Source organism: Embiotoca jacksoni, unplaced genomic scaffold (genome assembly GCF_022577435.1).
Source record: "Embiotoca jacksoni isolate LCO1_2020_lvr unplaced genomic scaffold, fEmbJac1.0.p SCAF_15, whole genome shotgun sequence".
NCBI lineage: Eukaryota > Metazoa > Chordata > Actinopteri > Embiotocidae > Embiotoca > Embiotoca jacksoni.
The window spans coordinates 10247832-10263532 of NW_027185285.1; the positions used below are offsets into that span (position 1 = coordinate 10247832).

At 44.2% G+C, this 15701-nt stretch overlaps 3 protein-coding genes across 6 annotated transcripts in view; 2 read left to right on the forward strand and 1 right to left on the reverse strand.

The window, feature by feature from the left end:
* Positions 1-2440: 2440 nt before the first annotated feature.
* pde6hb (phosphodiesterase 6H, cGMP-specific, cone, gamma, paralog b) lies at positions 2441-2952 on the forward strand. Its single transcript, XM_069148545.1, has 2 exons — positions 2441-2583; positions 2678-2952. The coding sequence occupies exons 1-2, from the start codon at positions 2441-2443 to the stop codon at positions 2793-2795; spliced, it is 261 nt and encodes an 86-aa protein (XP_069004646.1). The 3' UTR covers positions 2796-2952.
* A 2460-nt stretch (positions 2953-5412) lies between these two features.
* On the forward strand, positions 5413-10106 carry LOC138198192 (G-protein coupled receptor family C group 5 member D). Its single transcript, XM_069149458.1, has 4 exons — positions 5413-5786; positions 6538-7718; positions 8878-8933; positions 9137-10106. Exons 2-4 carry the CDS (start codon positions 6590-6592, stop codon positions 9224-9226), a joined length of 1275 nt encoding a protein of 424 aa, XP_069005559.1. The 5' UTR covers positions 5413-5786; positions 6538-6589; the 3' UTR covers positions 9227-10106.
* A 1465-nt stretch (positions 10107-11571) lies between these two features.
* The window catches only part of LOC138198193 (RNA binding protein fox-1 homolog 2-like), a 50396-nt gene continuing 46266 nt past the window's right edge, over positions 11572-15701 (reverse strand). For all 4 annotated transcript variants that reach the window (XM_069149460.1, XM_069149461.1, XM_069149459.1 and 1 more), the window contains one exon: positions 11572-15322. In XM_069149460.1, coding sequence (XP_069005561.1) covers positions 15278-15322 — 45 coding nt within the window. In that variant the 3' untranslated portion in view covers positions 11572-15277. The remainder of the gene's footprint in view (positions 15323-15701) is intronic.

Consider the following 15701-nt stretch of genomic DNA (forward strand, 5'->3'; position numbering starts at 1 on the left):
AATGGTTTTCAGAAGTGTTCCTGAGCCCATGCAGTGATTTCCACAACAGACTGTGTCTGTTTTCATTCACAGTGGTGAACCTCTCTCTATCTTCACTGCTGAGAGTCTCTGCTTCTCTGAAATGCTCTTTTTTTTATATACCCAATCATGTTACTGACAGTTAACGTTCAACGAGTTGTTTTTTTTGTTGTTGATGTTCTTTTTAGCATTACACAACTTTTGTCGACCCTGTCCCAACTTTTTTGAAAAGTGCTGCTGGCATCAAGTTCAAAATAAGCATATATTTTTCATTGAACAATAATATTTCTCCGTTTCAACATTTGATATGTTGTCCTTGGTCTATTTTAAATTAAATATGGGTTCATGTGATTTGCAAATCATGAAATTCAGTTTTTTGTTTTTTTATTTTACACAGCCTCCCAACTTTTTGGGAAATGCAATTTTAGAGGTCTTTTTTTGCGTTTTATTAATTTTAAATTCATATTGAAATATATTTTTTTATGTAATGTTGACTATGAAGGGATGTTTGAAATATCGTTGAAATAATGTCATTTCTAAAAGTTCAGTTTCACCATTGTTAACTTTTGGCTACGTAGAAGAAAAAAAAAAGAGATCCCCCAAGTGAAAACAGCATCTCACATGGACCTGAAACGCGACCATCAGGTTGTCTCCACACGTCAAAGCTAAATGCACACATGCTGAGGTTTAGGGGGATAAGACAGGTGAAATCCTTTTAGATTACCTTTTAACTCTGTCTGGGCTGCACCTCATCCATGCCGTATCAGGTAAAGGGGAGGGGAGCAGCAATAGACTCAGGGAGGAAGGGCGGGGCTGGAAGATGGTGGCATGCTGAGGCAGTTCGGGTGACCTTTTCCGGTGACCACCTGACTGGAAAGAGGAGGATGTATGGATTAGAGATGAAGATATAAAAGCACAGAACAATAATCCTCACAAATTCAGCGATATTCTTGGGATATCTGTGACAACAGGTAAGAACAAACAGGACTTTCTGCAGCTTTAATGATTTGACTCACTGAGGAAACTGCTAGGATTTACAGGATGCATTACTAATTACAGCTAGTGAAACATCTAATGTTGCTACCTATGGTACCAAATCAGTGACAGTAACTACTTGTACATCGGTATTAAGCAAAGAAGCCACTGAGCTAGTGGACGATTGACAGGAGAGAATGTAAGAGCTTAGATGAGGATGGCTTTGATGATGAAAGTGGCTTTAATTCAACAACTGTGTATTATAACTACAACTACTGCTTCAACTAAAACTCAACTGGTAACAGGAAAGTTTGAATGATTCTGAAAGCAACGTAAATATATAGAAATAAAGTGGTGAGGTTTTTATGAGAAAGAGAAATGGAATAGTTTAAAAGTATGACATTTTCCACCCGAGTTGGCTGACAAAATGTGAGAAGCAGTTAGTAATGTTGTAAAAAAAAAAAAAAAAGTGAATAGGTAAAGTCAGATGGGTCTTAGAAGACATGACTAGAAACTTAAAGAGGACGACAGGTGTGTGTGTGTGTGTGTGTGTGTGTGTGTGTGTGTGTGTGTGTGTGTGTGTGTGTGTGTGTGTGTGTGTGTGATTTCTAGCGGCAGGCGTAAAGAGGATTGACTTTAGAGGAAGCAATCAGACGGCTAATAGACGAAAGCAGACAGACAACTCGCTCAGGAGAGCCTGGGCAGCACACCTCTCCACAGGCAGTCCAGATCTGCTGGTGCTGATGCAGGTGGCGCATATGTGGGAGTTACATAATGTCCCAAAAGCAGGGTGTTTTTCACCCTCTGTCAAACTGCCTCAACAGGATTAGCAGTGTCAGCAGTCAGAGGAAGGGGGGTGAGCGCTGGAGCTTAGGCAGGATAAGGCTTCAGATCCAGTCTGAGATGAGAACAAGAGAAACAGACAAGAATATTTTGTTCGAAAGATTGTCAGGTCCGCGCTCTGAAAACAACACCATCGCACGTGCTTTGACAGTCGATGCACTCATTTCGCAAAAGGCTGGTGTCAAATTTGACGTAGAACGAAACACAACAATGAAAATTAAATGTAAGTAGACCGTTTCACATGATGTGACCGTAGTAGTTAGTGTAATTTCCAATTCGGAACCATCGAACGTCAGCAGCTGATTGGACGCCGAAATGAAAGAGCGAATTGAAAAGTTTGAGGTCAAATGGAAAGGTTGGGATATTTTTTTTTTTGCACATGTTGTCAAGGAAGGACAATTAGCCCGCTGGGGATCATAGTGGAATTAGAGCTAATCTGGCTCTTTAACCTAATCTGTGTAATCTCGCTTGATTAACTGGAAGGGCTGGAAGGAAACAGGATTAACAGAGGGTGGCAGATGGAGTCCCGGGAGAGAGAGCACATGTAGCGCCTCCTCTTTGACGAAACTTTCTTCTTTCTGTCTTTCAGTGACCCTCATCAGAAATGAACGCCAGCCCCCCTGCAGGAAGCGCCCTGGCCCCCGGCGGAACGACTGGGCCTACCACACCAAAGAAGGGACCACCCAAATTCAAGCAGAGGCAGACTCGTACATTCAAGAGCAAGGCCCCCAAGCCAGGCCAGAAAGGGTACAGGCCCGTTTTTAAATCATTATTTACACGTAGTTTGACTTCATACACAAGGACTTTGGCCACCAACCTCTTTTGTTTTCTCTTTTCGCAGTTTTGGTGACGATATCCCCGGCATGGAAGGCCTTGGCACAGACATCACAGTGGTGTGCCCATGGGAAGCCTTCGGCGACATGGAGCTCAGCGACTTAGCCAAATACGGCATCATCTAAACCTGCTGCCTCCTGTCTTCCTCGCCTGCCTGCACCTCTCCTCTGTCTGATCCTCTCCTGCCTGCCTTCTCTCCAGCTCAGCTCGGCACGCCATGATAAGGCCCCCTAATACCCTCTCGTCTATCTACCTCATGCTTTTGGATGGAAAGCATAATGATGTTCTTATTTTTATATTATAATTATTCTTATATGATACTGTTTACAGTATATATATATATATATATATATATATACTTGAAACGAGAAGACGAGAAAATGATCTCCACATACCTTGTTCCCTTTCCTCTTCATCCATCTATAATAGCCTGCTCCCGACTTCTTCTCTTTCCTCATTTGGACTTCCCTCTCTCCCTCTGCCACTCCCAACCCGCGGCAATGGACGCAAGCAAAAACATAAGCTTGTATTTGCTTTTAGCTGTCTATTAAAATGTAAATAATTTGTTCTCAGCTTTGAACCTTTTTACCTTGTCGTCCATCTTTACCTTTTGTACTTACCTCCCCGTTTATTTTGCATTGTATTTTCTACTCCTTGTGCGCAAGGCTGTTATAAACACCGAGGAACGCAAGGAGAGTGTGCAAAGTGCTGCAATGGCGGAAGCTACACTTTACACAACTTTCACATCGTCACTGAGGAGGAACTCCCTTTTATCCCAGTCTGCACCTCTCTCTCTCTCTCCTTGCTGCTATCAGAACCCAACGTCCCTCCTGAGACAAAATAAAGGCATGTACGGTCAATCGGTATGTCCGGATAGCTGCAGTAAAATGTGTTTCTTTTTAGAACTCGTGTTGTCCCTCTTGTTTTTTGATGAAACACTTCATGAAATTAGAAAATATAGGCGATTTATGCAACACTCATCAGTTTGAGATTGAAAAAAAAGGAAATTGATTATAGAAAATTGAAAAAAAAAAATTATTCATGTTGTCAGATTGAGGGATTTAAAAAATATATATACATATATATTTCTGGAAGGTTGGTTAGAAAAATAAAAAATAAGAAAATGAGAAGGCTTCAGCCCAACCTGCCCATCATCACACCGGTTTTTGAATGATTACATCCAGTCTCCTTACATTCATGACTCCTTACATACAGTATAGGCCAATAATGTAAGTCTAGTTAGGCCAACTGTGTGCACTCATGCACTAAATACACACGCGTATAACAAATAGCTTGATAGCTATGGCACATTTTACATTTTGACATGGGGATATGAGCCACACACTTGTACTTGTACGGAGTTAAATTTGGCCATTTGCTTTGCACAGGTTTGATATAAAACACAACATACCAAACAAAGGGAATAAAAAAACCCCAAATGATCTTAATTTTCCTAAAAACAACATTAGATAAGAAACAGTATCCTCCATTTACATCTTCCAGCAGTCTTCTCGTCCAAACTGATGACGTTTCCTTCTGTCGTAACTGCAAGGTTTAAAGAGTGCATCTAATAATAAACTAAATCCAAGGTCTCCTGAAATCAACACACTCCCACGAGGTTCTTTGTTGGGGAAAAAAAAAAAAAATCATCGTATTTGCTTTGGCAGAAGTTATGCAATAAGAAAATGAGTTCTCACAAGTACAATAAATAATCTGTTAATCTGTACAAGGTCGAGCATACAAATCAAACTCAAGTCAGTCTCTTATTATATTCCAACAATCTCCATTCATGCTGTCACTGACAACGCTAACATGTAGATGTTTATCAGGTGTAATGCTTGTCGTGTTGACTATCTAATTTAAGCATGTTACAGTATAGCTGGCCTTCCTTTTGAACATTACCATGAAACACAAAGTGCAGCTGAGTCCGACGGGAATCTCATTAACTGTGTAGATCGACGCGAGATGCAAAACCAGTGGGTCGATCACAATTAAGCCTGGCGGTGAGGTTAATGCTACTTTTCACGGCAATCAAACAAAAGCGTCAACATCGCGCGGATGTTTTGTGGCAATCCAATTGCGGTAGAGATATTTCAGTCTAGACCTTAAACTGCACCGTTCACTGAACGAAACACCTCCACATGCCGTCTGTCAACACCGCTGCCGTTGATCATCACCAACTTTTCCCAGACACTTGCGTTGCCATGGTGTCAAAATAATGATCTAATGATCTGCACCGACAAGGCGCTCACAGATCCGTGACGCAAGACTTTGAAAGTATCGGGGAGAGGTTTGTCGTAACGTACAATGCACACATATACAACGTGAATACGTTCGTCTGATGCAACAACCGAGCTTGATGATGTAAAAGACAGAGCTGTGTCCTTGTAGGCCTTAAACCTCTGGGTGAATTCAGAGTTAAGGAGTGACTTCAGATTCAACTGCACACGCCCTGTAAACACCGAGCTTGTACGGGCATGAGTGGAAGCGTTACGTATGGGCTTGTAACAGACAACAGTCAAAAGGATTCTCTGGTGTTGATGCAACTCCCCCCGCGGCTAACTCAACGACTTTTTTTTTTTTTTTTTTTTAAATGTTATTGCTGTGATTTACCCGTAACTACGGCGACAGCTGCTCCCGCTCCGCATCCCGGTGACGCCGGGATGAGTCAGGTGGACTCACCTTATAACGCTCTCAACTCACAACACCGTGCCTCTCACCCCTCCTGAGCATGTGTGCCTCATGTGACGGAACATCGCTCACTTAATCTGCACACCTCCGGGTTCAATATGAAGCGCCCACGTTATCAACAAATGGGATGCAAATTCTCTCCGGGATTCATAACTAGGGAGGTGTGATTTTGCTCCTACTATCACTTCCAGGTGTAGGAGCCCCACCTATAATCTCAGGGAGGCGCCCAACCCGAGGAAGACAGACAGGAGGGGTCGGAAAGGGAAAGACTGAGTCAAGTGTGCAGGTTTTCTCTCTTTTCTTACCTGTTGATGTGAGCTGAAAACAATACCTCTCCAAGCAGCGGCTTCCAGACCTCAGCGCCTCACCCGCTTCCTCATCATTTGTTGATGGAGAGATTTCACTGGCACCTTGAAGGATAAAAGGTACTGACCTTCTTTTCTTCTTTTAAAGTAAAAGTTTGGCTTGGAAGGAGCCTCTACTTATGATTATCTTTAATAGTTTTAAGACGGCCGCTAAACAACAGCAGCTATTTTCTCTTTAATATTTAGTGACATTAATGGAATTTGTGTTCATTTAAAAGTCGAATAACACCTGTTATAATTGACTTATAATCATCATGATGCTTCGAGATTCACATTTAAATCGGCCGATTGAAACTTTACCAACTACACAACTTCAGGTCAGTGATGGGGCAAAGTTGAGCTCATATTTATCCAGTATTAAAACTACCAAAAGGTCATCTTTAAATCTGTGAAACAAAGGCGCCTCTATGGGCTGGAGGAAGTGACACTCAGCTATCAGGAGCGACCATCTCGGCTCGTCTCTCAGCTCCCCTCTGAACAGCAAAAACCCTCATGTGTGGCGACTCTCTCCGTCTCCTTATTCGTGCTTTTCTTTCCCAGTCTTCACCTCCATGTTGTCATCGGTTCTCCTTCCAGCCTCAGCCCTGGCTCACTCTTCCCTGCCTTGTTCTGGCATGTCCCTACACTCCCTCCTCTCCCTCCTCTCTTCACTCTGCCTGTCAAACTTCTCTTCCATGCTGCGACCTCTTTGTTATATCATCTCCCATTTCACCCTGCTTGCTCTGCAGCACACTCTTTTACGCATTTAGGAAAACATCTGACAGTCAAACATGGATTTTGTGCCGATGGGCGCTTTTTTGGTTTGTTTCAGGAGTAAAGGCCTGCCATATCAAAGGAGAGTTAAAAAGAAGGACTGAAGCCTCATGTGGGTCTCCGAGATGAATATGGCCTTTTCATCCAAGAAGCACGAATCCCTCTTCCCCCTCCTCTTCCTCTTCTACGTCCCTCTCACCTGTCTCTGCCAGTCAACCAACAACAGCTCAGTCAGCCTGACCTCTTACTTAAACGTTACCTCCCTGACGCGTGTGCCGGGCTGCGGCACCGGACTAAACCCAATCTATAGGTACCTGTGTGACCGGCGGGCAGCGTGGGGCATCGTGCTGGAGACCCTGGCCACTTCAGGCTTCCTGCTCAGTGTCTGTCTCCTCTTCGGCCTGCTGCTCTGGTTCCTGTGTATCTGCGTCTCGGCCCGGCACCGTCGCGGCAACATCGGAGGCATCGTGGCCTGCATGTCCATGTTCCTGTTGGCCACGGCCGGGATCTTCGCCATCACCTTCTCCTTCATCATCCGCCTCACCCCTCAGACCTGCCCCACCCGGCTCTTCCTCTTCAGCGTGCTCTTCTCCCTCGCCTTCTCCTGCCTGCTGGCTCGCTGCCTCGCTCTGCTGGGCTTCGCAGCGGCTCGGGGCTGGGGGGAGCCGGCGGTGGCCCTGGGGCTCTTCGCTGTGCAGGTCATCATCTCCACCCAGTGGCTCATCCTCGTGTTGGTCCGGGACAGGAAGCCTTGCGAGTACAGCCAGGAGGAGTTCGTCATGCTGCAGATCTACGTGCTGTGCCTCCTGGCCGTCAGCTTGATCCTCTCCCTGAACTTCCTGTGCCGCTCCTGCTTCACGTACGGCTACAGCTACGGCGAGCCCGCCAACCAGCAGTGGAGGGTACACGCCACGCTGCTCTTCCTCACGCTGCTGCTCTCTGCCTGCGTCTGGGTGGTGTGGATCGCCATGCTGACCAGGGGGAACCCTGAGCTGGGCCGTCGGCCGAGTTGGGATGACCCAGTGATTAGCATCGCCCTGGTGGCCAACGGCTGGGTGCTGCTGATGGGCCACGGCTTGTCCCAGGTTGCCTTTTTCTGCAGGGGTGAGGCCACGTCCAAGGAGCTCCCTCTGAGCTTCGCAGGCTGGACCAGCCCCAGTGCTGATATCCCCGGACTGCAGAGCCCGAAGGAAGGAAAGGAAAACGGGAGCTTTGAGAGTGATGGGGAGAGCGGGAGAGGTGAGACGATGTCTTAATTAAAAGGCGCAACAGGGGACAGAAAGAACATCAGTCTGAAAGATTCATTTCGCAACAAAGAGGACACAGAAAACCATTAAATATTCACAATTGAGTTGAAACCAACAAATTAATGAACAATCAGGAGTTAGTTTCTGCTGTTTGACCAATTGATTAACTAGATAATTGTTTCTGCTCCAAAAACAGCCTCGTGGAAAGTGAAAGTTTAGACTCAACGAATTCCAAATGAGTTGCTAATACCTCCAAAATCAACAAATGTAAATCCCACTTAGAGCGAGATTATGTTTGTTTTCTTAACGACAGCCTCTGTTGCACCAACTGACTGTTAAGGATTAATGATAAATACATTAGAAAGGAAGCGCAGTAGCACCAGTAAAGTCGGTCACAAAGCAATGTCATCTAAAGCTTGCAAATGTTGGTTAGCATTAGTTGACAAACTACAGGTGCGTCCAATTAATCAAGTGTGTTGCTGGCTTACCCTTACAGAAAAAAAAAAAAACACGTTTCCACGTGACACACGCGTGATCACATGTACGACACATGTTTGCCACATGTTGCAACCATTAGCTGTATGTAAAAGTGGATTTATAGCTTCCCAAGTAGAAAAATGGGGCCAAAGCAGAAGTGCCTTAAGCTTGTAATACCACCGAGCGCCGCTAGAGGCTGCAACATGAAATAACATGGAGAAAATATGGGGGAAAGTTTTCACACGGGGAATCTACACGTTTCACGTGAATTTTGATCACGAGTTTCTGCATATTTGAAATTCATGTCTTTTTTCTGTCATTTTTAAGGGAAGATGGTGTCATTTATTCTCCATAGTCTCTTACATTTTTTAATTTTTTTTTAATCAAATGTTAATTATTGTCCGCATGTACAAATAGCCGTGTTTCTGAAATCTAAGTCAAGCTAAATAAAACAGAAAAAAAAGGAAACATTTTGGCAGCAAGTGGGAGATCCACTGACTGACATTCGTTTGTGCTGAAATATAACCGCGAGCCAAAAATGAATATGGAGTCCGTGTCCAACAGAACCAAATTAATTCTGCTATCAGTCCGCTCGGCTCTCACTGTGGGCCTTCCTGATGAGCAGCATGTAATGACCTGATAATGAGCTAACTGTATCATGTGTCTCCCTTCAGGCAGGAGAACCCAGCCATCGCTGCGATCACCCTACGACGCTGGATTCGCCATGACAGTCAGTATTAAAACCATTTAAACACACACACACACACACACACACACACACACTGGACTCCACATTAACCACTGTGACCTTTTGCTGCTGCAGGCAGATATGGCCAAGTCATCTCGTAGGGTTAATGAAAGCGCAGTCCGTCGTGGCTGTTAATTGCGGCGACGTGATGAATGTGTGATGATATGTGTCGTCGTGTGTTTCAGGAAATCGACCCTGACAAAGATTACACCATCCCCCGGCCCCAGACCACCAACTACAGCGAACCGTATGATGAATATTACGGACATGATTAAAAGCACACGTTTCTGTCCACCACACACACACACACACACACACACACACACACCAAATACAAAAAGCAGAAGGTGGCCCACTACATACACTAAATCTGTACAAAATACTAATTTCCTTGTCCGTCCATTTGAAAAATGTCCAGTAGGATGTAAAATCCTGTCCGAAAAAGGAACAACAATAAAAAAAAAAAAAGCTCAGCAGTATGAGTCATCTGCTTGAGTTTGTTCATGGAGGCTGGATGGGTTCAGATACACCAGCTTTCTCCAGGCAGGAAATCCACATGACAAATGCTTAGTGGAAGAGTCTCTTTAATGGTGTGCATGTGTATGTGTGTGTGTGTGTGTATGTGTGTGAGTGTGTGTGTGTGTGTGTGTGTGTGTGTGTCTTATACACAATGGGTGCTTCTCAGAAATGGTATATAATCACCCCGAGGTGATAAAGGAGGCGTGAAACTGTCACTCTGAAGGTGCCAAGCAGGAGCAGAGACATCTGTGAACGGTGGAGAGGAGGGGTGAGAGGAGGGATGAGAGGAGGGGTGAGAGGAGGGATGAGAGGATGGATGAGAGGAGGGGTGAGAGGAGGGATGAGAGGGGTGAGAAAGGGAAAGGAAGGGAGATTAGAAGAGATGAGACGAGACAAGGAGGAGGACGGGACGAGAGACCTGTCAGCACCGAGGGAGGGACTGTGCCATCACTGATTAACATCTTCATATTCAAAGTTACATCACAGCTTCAGGGTTGCGTTGGTGCACCAAAAACAAGGAATGTATTCTGTTTGTACATAGAAAGATTTGAGGAATACAAGGTATGCCTCTCACCAACATGTCTTTTGTTTGTAAAATGTGTTCTCAATAAAAAAATTTAAAAAAAATAAAATCTACAAAAGCTCGACATTTGTTTCTTGAACTGTCATATGGAGGTCTGACACTCAAAACAGGATCAGTGTCATGCTGCAAAGCAGAGGCTCATTCCCTGTGTGGTAGTATCACAAGTTGACCACCAGGGGGCAACTTCAGGGCGTACCAAGAGAAACCGAGTAGCTCAGGGTGGATACAGGAAGAGAGGAAACAAGGGCTGTGAAGTCTATGCAGGCAGTTTTGTGTCTTTTTTTTTTTTATGCAAGTTAAAAAAAAAAAAAATACTGTTTTTAAAGGAAATTTCTCACACTGTAATTAAAAATCAAGTTTGCAAGTAAAAAATATTCAAAAAATGAACAGAGTAAAATGATTTGGATTGCAAACAACTTTTTGCTTCCGGTTTTATTGGTTTTGGTCACAGACTTGTTTATTCTGCGTCTGAAACCAGCCTCTGTTGTATTCTAATGGTGAATCAGACCTCTTTGGTTTCAAGTCAAACTACAAATCGAAAGCGATTAATAAACTACGCAAGAAATATACCGCAGTTAAAGTCAAAGAAAAAGATTTGTGTTTTAGCCGCAGTATAGCACCATAGACCACACGGCTTTATAATGGCACTATATTATTTACAAGAGAGAGGATATTTAAATTCTACTGCACGGTCTGAGATGGTCTGTTCTGCATTCATTTTTCTCCCGCCGTGGCCTGTGGTGATGTGATGTGCCATCCTCAAAAGGTCAACTCCTCACTTCAATAGATGCAATCTTTTACACATGCCCCTTTTATCAGACAGCCTTCAATCTTTCCCTCCAATTAGCCCAACTTCAATTACTCAGAGAGCATGCCATCAAATTGGCAATTGGCCTCTTGTGCATTAGAGCAATTAGCAGGGATATGAGGTTTCCTGCCACATCCAGCCCATTTACGGCCATTAACTCCAGATGCAATTAAAGATTGCTCCAGATTGGTGTTTCTTCCCCCCCCCTGGCAGCGATGAGGAAGTTTGGAGGTGGCAGAAGAGCTTATCGAGCAGTGGATTTGTTTTGTTTTTTGAGTCCGGAGGAACAAAGAGTCGAGAGCCGATGCAGCTCGGGCGAGTGGGATTAATCGTGCGCAATCGTTGGCTCCATCAATCATCTGACTCGCACGAGCAAACGCACCGAGAGGGGAAAGTTTGTGGACGGTCCTGAGGAGCGATTCCTGGGGACGCTTGTTATCAACATGATGCAACTCTGCTGAACCCTCAACCATTACAGACTTTTATCTCGCCTCAGTTTAGTGGGGTTTGTACTATTTAAAGCAGCCTCACTCCTGACTGGATAACAAAACACTGCAAAGAAAATGATAAGGCCGACACAATCGTGGGAAGGAAATAGCATAATGGTGACCAGCTCCAAAAATGTGCTCTATCACCTCCTGATAACCATTTTGTGCCGAGGCCCGCGATGATAAACCCGAGAGGCGACAATAAGTATTCAAAGACCAGAATAAAAACCAAACAGTTTATTTCATATATACATTCAATAATAATGGAGAATAAACAGAAGGCAGACACAAGGATGGCAAAATAGAACATTGTGAGAAAATACATGTCACTTATTTAAAAAAAAAAAAAAAAACAACAAAAAAAAAATCACTTGGATAAATGAGCTTTTGAGAGCATGTGACAAAAAAAACAAAAACAAAAAAAACAACAACAACCTCCACATGCAATTCGAAGCCATTTATCAAATCGCTGTACAAAAACTCCCACTGGGTTGACTCGAGCACAGTGCGGTGAGTCGGGGTCAGCGGCCAACAGCTGTCTGTGTCCTCCCGGCACACCTCTGTGGTTAGTTTGCAGCCTCCCAAATAAGATTTACTCCAATTAGTAGAGCCACACACACACACACACACACACACACACACACACACACACACACACACAAACAAGCCAAGCCAAGCCAAATCAGCGCGGTGGAGTCGCTGTCGCTTCCACCACCTCGAACACCAGCTTCTTGCCAGCTGGATGAGCGAGGTGGAGATGTTGCCGAATGAGCATATCTCTGTGGGCGGGTTCATAACGACACTCTGTAGCAGCCTTGAAGCGAACTGCTCCCGGATCAGCAGTCTCACCGAGCAGCGTACGCCTGGATTGCCATATGGCGGGCCATTGGAGTTTTATTTTCATTGTAAAAGCAAAACCACGGGGGTCCAGACACACCGAATTGAGTTGAACACATCTGATATGACTGGTGATTACCACGACGACCACAGAGGCACAGAGCAGAAATAACCCAGATTATTGAAGCGGACCGAATCGGCTGCAGCGTTGCCGCTCGGCTCCTCCCCCTCCGCGCCGCGACACCTCCCGTGCCGGACCTTCACCGAGATTCCTCGTCGCTGCCGTCGCCTCGCATCGCATCGCATAACAGCTCTTTCCACCTCCTGCGGTGCGAACACCCTCCGCCTCAACTTCCTCCTCCAGCATTTCGAATTCATGCACAAATGAAAAGTAAAGACCGACACCCTTTCCTCTCTCGCAAAAGCATGCATAGCAACACTTCTGATAATACTTGTCAGGAATAATAAAAGACAAAAAAACAACAAAAAAAAAGAGGTAATGCTCATCAAAAATACTCATTGGACCTACTGCACACAGTTTCACAATCATACAATACAACATGACCCTTCCTCGCACCGTCCGCTCCACCCTGAGCACAGTGTACCCCCCCGAAGAAGAAGAAAAACGACAGCGGGGGACGTTGTTACTCTGTCAACTCATGATTAATGGCTCAGCTTCTCACCTTCACCACGTCCCTCGACTAAACACCCACACGTCGTTTCATTGTTCAAAAGGCAGCCACTGCTGGGCCACAGGGCCCTTTTGACATCGCGTGGACATGCGGGGCCGAATGTAATCTGGCCACTGCAGGGAAACGAATCTGAAATATCCCCTCGTGTCTTACCTGTCTTGTCCGTGTCTCCCTTAATGACTCCACCTGCTCTGATTTCCCTCGTCCGCATCTACACTGTGTTCACGAGTTAGCAAAAAAAAATAAAAACAAAGACAATAAATAAGAGCGTGGACCGAGTTCGATTTAACAGCATCGTCATTCCCAAAAATCGCTGCAATGAGTTTCCCAGGGTGCTGCTACGACTCTGTACTGCAAAATACAGCTGCAACCCACAGATCAAACATGGAGCAAAAAAAAAAAAAAGGCTGAAAGTAAAGGCAACAAACAGGCACAAAAAAACAAACAAAAAAAGAGAAATACATCAGGACCAAAAATGTGCTTTCTTCAGAAAAATCTTTGGAACCAAAAAGGTAAATAAGAGTAATAACATAGTGAGAGTATATGGAGATGAAGCACATACAGGACACAGACTTGGTCGATAAATGGTTTGCCAGTCCTTTTATGATGCCTTCAGGTGCGCAGGTAAGGAAAAAAACCGTTAAAACTACAGAGAATGAACAATCCCAGAGAGCATGATGAGGGACCTAAAAATCACATAATGATGTGGACAGCTAGTGAAAAGAATAAATATACACAGTAAACTGATCATGAAGTCTCATTATTGTTGGGTTATTTTTTTTTTTCATTTTTTTTTTCTTCATTATAGGAGTGAAATCTCTGTTTCAATGTGCTTCACTGTGTTTCTAATCTGGGATGTCCTGCAGGGATCTGCTGTTCTGCCGAGTCGAGATCAGACACCGTTTCCGGGCGGCAGAGTTCGAGCACAGAGCAGCCCGGAGGCAGAAATATCTCGATTGGCCGGGAGGGATCCCCGCACGCCATTTCCCACGGGGGAGTTCCCGCTTTGCTAAATCTAGTTCATTTGTGTTTCTTGTGTGGTTCGCTGTCCGTCCAATGAGTTTTCATTCACCGCGTCGCCGCCACAGCTGGAATGTCTGACGTTTTCTTTTTAAAGGAGATAAGAAATGTACAATGTCCGTTTCTTTTTTTTTTTTTTTCTTGGAAGAAGTATGATGAACAGATCAAGAGGCCGGGAGATGCAAAGAGTTTTTTTTAAAATGGACAAAGATACAGCGCCAGTTCAAAACCGACTTCATCTTAGTGTTGCACTCGTGGTAATTAATAAAACATGTGCAGACGAGCAATAGGGACAAATCAATGGCTCTTGTTGATGGGGGGGGGGGGGGGGGAATGGAGAGTTTCATCTGTTTATATAAAGACATGTCGTTGCAACTTCTTCTCAACTGCAGCAAAACAAAATGGATGCAAGAAAAACTGAGGTAATGCAGAAAAAAAAACGTTTTTTTTTTTTTTAAAATGTTTTGCTTTCTTTGCGTTTCCTTTTCCACCCAGCGGGAGTTGTGAAATGTTAGAAAAATGACCAAAAAAAAGAAAAGAAAAAGGAGACATGCCATAATGTTCATTGTTGGACAACAGTGGTTTCTGTCAGTTGGATGCGGAGCAGAAGTTTTCCTCCGGCTGATTGTTCGGTTTTCCATTTTTGCAAAACAAGAAGAATTCCTCCATCTTCTGTATGGATCACTCCCATTTATACTTTTTTTTTTTTTTTTTTTTTTGTCCATTATTATACGACGGTGAACCAGAGGGAGGACGACTGTAGAGGAGAGAGCTCGATGTCAATGTAGTGTTTAAAAACAGAAGTACCTTTTTCTTTAGTAGTGCTGTGCGCTGTGGCAGTTCTACAGTTCGGTGCAGACCGACACTAAAGGAGAATGCAGAGGGCACTGGATACTTGGTGCTGAATGTATATCGGTCTGATTACAGGGCAGTGGATCAGTGGATTTACTGGGAGTTTGGAGATTTTTAGGGGAAAAAAAAAAAAAAAAGGTTTGTAGTGTGAAGGGTCACACAGGAACAGCGGTCGCGCTCTCCTTCCCGTTCCCAGAGTGTTTTTAAAAACCGTCTTAAATTGTGCCCCGGATAGTTTTCAAAGTAGCAGGCTCCAGCTTTTTATGTGGGAGACGCTCCAGGCAGTTGTTGTTTTTTTTTCTCCCATTGTTCTCAGACGAGTTCAGGAACAGAGTTGATGATGTGGCAATGACCTCTCTCGCCACAGAAAAACCAAACAAAAAAGAAAAAAAAAAAAAACAAACAAAAAACAACAGTTGTCGTAGAGTCTGCCTGCAGAAAAATGGAGGGGAGCTCCTGCCAAACAAAGAGCCTGAAAAAAGGGGTTTTTGGAGCAAAGTGAAATTCCTTGGGTGGGATTTGTGGTTTTAGTACGGAGCAAACCTACTGTATCCTGCCCGGTATAAACTGGCCTGGAAGAGACAAGAGGGGACAACACGGGCATGAAACGCAGTGAAAACATCTGGAAACAACCACAGTGCATCTGTAAAAATGCTGTTTATATATAGCGTTGTACAACCAAATCCACAAGTCATACATTTATTGATCCATGACTGCTAACACATAATTCAATTATTCACTGTTTTTCCAAGCTTTGTGACCCAGATTTTGTGAAATGTCTTCCAGAGGACAGGCAAGAAAAAGTCCAGCGGTCGAGCCAAAGAAAAGCCCCGCTTCCCCTCCCCTACTTCGGGTTCTCCCAATAAACAAACCGCTTTTTTTTTTTTAACCATAAACCTTCCCCTTATTAAAACTACGACTCATTTCTGTTGTGGGTGTTTGTGCAGAGGT

Coding starts and splice junctions, on each gene's coding strand:
- pde6hb (XM_069148545.1), top strand. CDS start 2,441: ATGAACGCCAGCCCCCCTGCAGGAAGCGCCCTGGCCCCCGGCGGAACG. Junction 2,584..2,677: donor CCCAAGCCAGGCCAGAAAGG/GTACAGGCCCGT, acceptor CTCTTTTCGCAG/TTTTGGTGACGATATCCCCG.
- LOC138198192 (XM_069149458.1), top strand. CDS start 6,590: ATGTGGGTCTCCGAGATGAATATGGCCTTTTCATCCAAGAAGCACGAA. Junction 7,719..8,877: donor TGATGGGGAGAGCGGGAGAG/GTGAGACGATGT, acceptor GTCTCCCTTCAG/GCAGGAGAACCCAGCCATCG. Junction 8,934..9,136: donor ACGCTGGATTCGCCATGACA/GTCAGTATTAAA, acceptor CGTGTGTTTCAG/GAAATCGACCCTGACAAAGA.